The sequence below is a fragment of the Pholis gunnellus genome, assembly GCF_910591455.1.
Source record: "Pholis gunnellus genome assembly, chromosome: 18".
In the NCBI taxonomy this organism is placed as follows: Eukaryota; Metazoa; Chordata; class Actinopteri; order Perciformes; family Pholidae; genus Pholis; species Pholis gunnellus.
This window is the reverse complement of record NC_136545.1, coordinates 5,945,893-5,949,779: the sequence shown is the minus strand read 5'-3', so window position 1 is coordinate 5,949,779 and position 3,887 is coordinate 5,945,893. Positions and strand designations below refer to the sequence as shown.

The following is a 3,887-nucleotide window of genomic DNA, read 5'->3' as shown; positions in this document are numbered from 1 at the left end:
ATTTGACTCCTGTACTTTGTACTGTGCTACAGATCCACACTTTGGATTACATGTCACACTTGTATAATTAGCATATTGTAAACTACGGTCTCCTGAAATTACTATTTCATATCATTTCTCAGTTGTCACGCAAGTTTCGTATGTCCAGAGCTTCACTGAATGCGCCACATGACATAGAGGTCTACAAAAAGAAAGTAACACGGGTTTCTCTGAGTCAAAGCACATTCACAGGTGCTGCAGATAATGGCAGAAAGTAGCAATTATTGAATAGAAAAATAGTGACGCACACTGAAAACTCCTCATAGAACTACCATGGAAAAGAACAAGCTGCTTTCACGTGGCTAAAAACCACAATCCTTGATCAATCCCTCACCCTCTCGTTCATTTCTCGTTGCTTCCTGCTCCTTGTACTCGTGTGGACAATGACCCACCAACCCAGGAGGCCCAGATGCTGAAGGTGTCTTATGGGAAAGAGGTGGAGACGCTGAGGCAGAGCCTGCTGGTTCAGGGTCAGAAACTGGAGGCGGCTCAGCAGAGAGTCGGCGAGCTGGAGACGCACCACTCCAAGAAGGAGCACCTCATCGCCGAGCAGAAGAAGTTCCTCGAGGACGTGAAGTGTCAAGCGAAGTGAGCGCGAACCTCCCGAGTCCTCAACACAAGCGCCTCGTGTCCTCTCTCTCTCTCCCGCTTCATCTTTTTTTCCTTCTCTGTTTTCTGTTTGCAGGGCGGAGCTGCAGGGCTCAGACAACAGGTATCGGGCTCAGAGGAGAATCACTCAGCTGCTGCAGACTGAACTCCTGCAGCTCTACAGCAGAGTGGAGACGGAGGCTCCTGCCAGCACCGCCAGCAGCTCACCACCAGGGGGCGAAACTGACCCACACACTTGTGCTGACTCCAGGTCAGCACTGTTTTTTTTTTTTGTGTAGCTGTTTGCATCGTACTGTTACAGTTAGACTGCCAAATCTACTTGTGTCTTACTTTTTGGTGTTTTCCTTGTCCTCCACAGTGTCATGGTACCAGACAGACAACTTCACACCAACGAAGAAGTGGGCAGCAGACCACCGCGCGACTCCCCTCGGGGCAACAGCAGCACTTTATCGCCACGGCAACCAAAGGCGAGCAACTCTTCCAGGACCATGGCCTACTCCGTCAATGGCAGCCAGGACCTGGCCCCGCCCCTGCTAGTGGAGCCCTCCCTGTCCTGTCCCTACGCCAACTGGCTCGCCCCCCTGCCCCCCTCCGACGCGCCGCTCACCGTGGGCTCCTACCCCAGCGCCAAGAGCTTCCTGGGCATGAGGGCCCGCGAGCTGTTCCGCAACAAGAGCGAGAGCCAGTGTGACGAGGAGCAGCAGCAGCAGTCGTCGTCGTTGCGCCTGGCTGGCCTCGCCCACGGCCTGAAGACGGAGCTGTGCGTGGAGCCGCCCTGCCCAGGTGACGTCGCCGCCGTCGGCCCGGCACATTCCGCTGTTCGGCCCCCGGCCGCTGCCCTCGCCACTCCTCTCACTGTGCCCACCAAGGAGCCCCCCTCCGAGCCCAAGCAGGGGGCCTCCAGCCAGGAAAGCCCTCGCAGGAAGGCGGGATCAGGTGGAGGGCGGGGTCAGTCGGGTTCAGGGCGCCCCCGGCAGCAGCAGCTAAAGATCATGGACTACAATGAAACACATCACGAGCTCAGTTAAGAGACATCGGACTGTGCCGGGACGCAGGGCGGAGGTCCAGAGACGAGTTTACTGTCGGAGAAGAGCTACAAATCAGCAGAAAGAGTAACCTGTCAGCAACTCTTTGGATTTCAGTGTTATTTGTTCCATTCCTCTGAGTGGACAACAGGATTTCCCACAATGTTTTTCTACTTTTTTCTTTTTTCTTCCGAGTCATTCCCCCGATGAATTTTTGACATGATGAGAGGGATACTAAGTGGATGTGATGTTACCAGAGAAGATGCTAGTCTTATGAATTTGATTATGAGACAAAGACGCTCGAAAATACGCCGAACAGTGATCAAAGTGATCAATAACTCTGTGACACTGTGAGCCCAACGTTTTTAAGGGTCAGTTCATCCGAACTGCAAACGTCCCACTTGGCTCCAGTTGTACCAGCCAATGCGGAACGTTTCGCTTTCATTTGTCCAAATTGTGAGAAATCTGTCTCTGAGATTTCTGCTTGGACATCTGGCACAATGGAAGTGAATGGAAGTTTAGTGGCGCTCACAGCATTGAAAGATCACTTTAAAAACAACCTTCTGAAACAGTGTCACGAACTGAAGTCTTCTTTGGAACTACTTTCTACCGAATAGAAATAGTCTCTTTGATGGGGACACGTTTTCCAGAAAGACAAGTTGCTGTTATAATGTTAATAGTAAATGCTGTTAGCACCACCAATACAGCCACCGCCATTGTGTTACATGTGGAGACGGGAATCTTTTACGCAAATATCTCCAAATTTGGACAAATCAAACTAGTCCGTACCACTGCAACCAAGTGAGAACATGTTTAGTTTTCTTCGTAGTTTGGGTGTACCCACCCTTTAACACCAAATCGGTTATTAACAGCAGAAGAGCAAGAGTTATAATTTGTCGTGATCATCTGTTCGGAGCACTTTGGCGTTGAAATATGTTTGTGATGTCAGGAGTGCATGTTGAGTGTTGCATCAGAGCGGTGGAGGTGATGGGCACGTGGAGGTGTTTGGGTTTGCTCTGGGGAAACCTTGGAGTGGACTGAATTGGGGAAAACAAAATGTCTCCATTGAGTTGTTGTTTTTTGTCCCAAATAAGTCTGATTGGAGATTTGTTTTTTGTTTTTCACGACTGTGAAAGCGCGTAGGTGATGCAGTCGTGTTGGTTCTGGCATTTCAGCAACGACGCATCGAGGAAAGTGTTTGAAATTTGGAAACTGTTTGCGTCTTTATGAATTTCACATTCTGTTGTACCTTTTTTTTGTTTTGTATTTATTCAGCCATGAAGTACATATCCTAAATTTGAATCAGACCTGGCAAATGACACACGCCCAAGCTTATAGAAATCATGTTTTTTTTTGTTTTGTTTTTTTCTGTTCAGGACGACCAGCTGACCATTTTTGAAGTGCCATGCAAACATTTGTGTTCTGGGTGAACTCAAACGTCTCTGAACAGAAGTGTTGTTTCTCGTGCTGCGCGTACAGTCAGCTGGTACAGCGTGGGAAATGCAACGGCTCGTCCAATCAGGTTCCTTTTGTGCAGGTCTGATAAACAGGGAGTTTCCTCTGAATATTAGAAGTAAACTCATCCCGTCTAAATCCTGTTGTCCACCGGGAACGCCTGCTGTCACTTCCTTTTGCCTCGCTATCTAAAGCATGTTCAACAATCCACTTTAAATGCCAACCGTAGTAACTACCGCAAACCAAGACAGAAAGGTACAATCAGCACAAACTGAAGAAACCAGGACTCTGACCGGAGCTGGACAAGCTGGGATCAAACGGCAAAAAAAAAGGAAGTTCTTAAAGCAGTGGCTTGTGTTTAACTGTGAACAATAAAGATCGTCTTCAATGTTTTGCACTACAATTCTGAGTTTTGCTTTTATTCTGCTGCTGAATGTAAGCCGCCCTTTGTAAAATGTAGCGTCAAGGTGTCTTTGTCATTCCGTCGTGTCAAGGTTGAGTTTGCTTTTTGGGGACGGGACACTTTCAGATGTTTGCAGATTGAAAAGTCAGTCCGTCCTATACTGTGTGGTTTACAGCTCGATAGAAAGAGAATGAAAGTGTCTAAATTCATACATGATGACTTCTTTGGTGGTCATCCCTGTGATAGACAGTAAGGTCCAAAAGCACAGGAATGAGCCCTTTAGTCATTTCAATTCTCATCTTTCCATCTTCTTAAATGTGAGGATTTGCTGCTTTTCTTCATCACATACCATATTA

At 48.1% G+C, this 3,887-nt stretch overlaps 1 protein-coding gene across 1 annotated transcript in view; it reads left to right on the top strand.

Moving 5' to 3' along the window:
* The window catches only part of tsc1b (TSC complex subunit 1b), a 22,608-nt gene extending 19,083 nt beyond the window's left edge, over positions 1–3,525 (top strand). The window contains exons 20-22 of the mRNA XM_079178437.1: positions 440–627; positions 725–898; positions 1,007–3,525. Of these exons, the coding sequence (XP_079034563.1) occupies positions 440–627; positions 725–898; positions 1,007–1,676 (1,032 nt within the window). The 3' untranslated portion in view covers positions 1,677–3,525. The remainder of the gene's footprint in view (positions 1–439; positions 628–724; positions 899–1,006) is intronic.
* Positions 3,526–3,887: the final 362 nt, after the last annotated feature.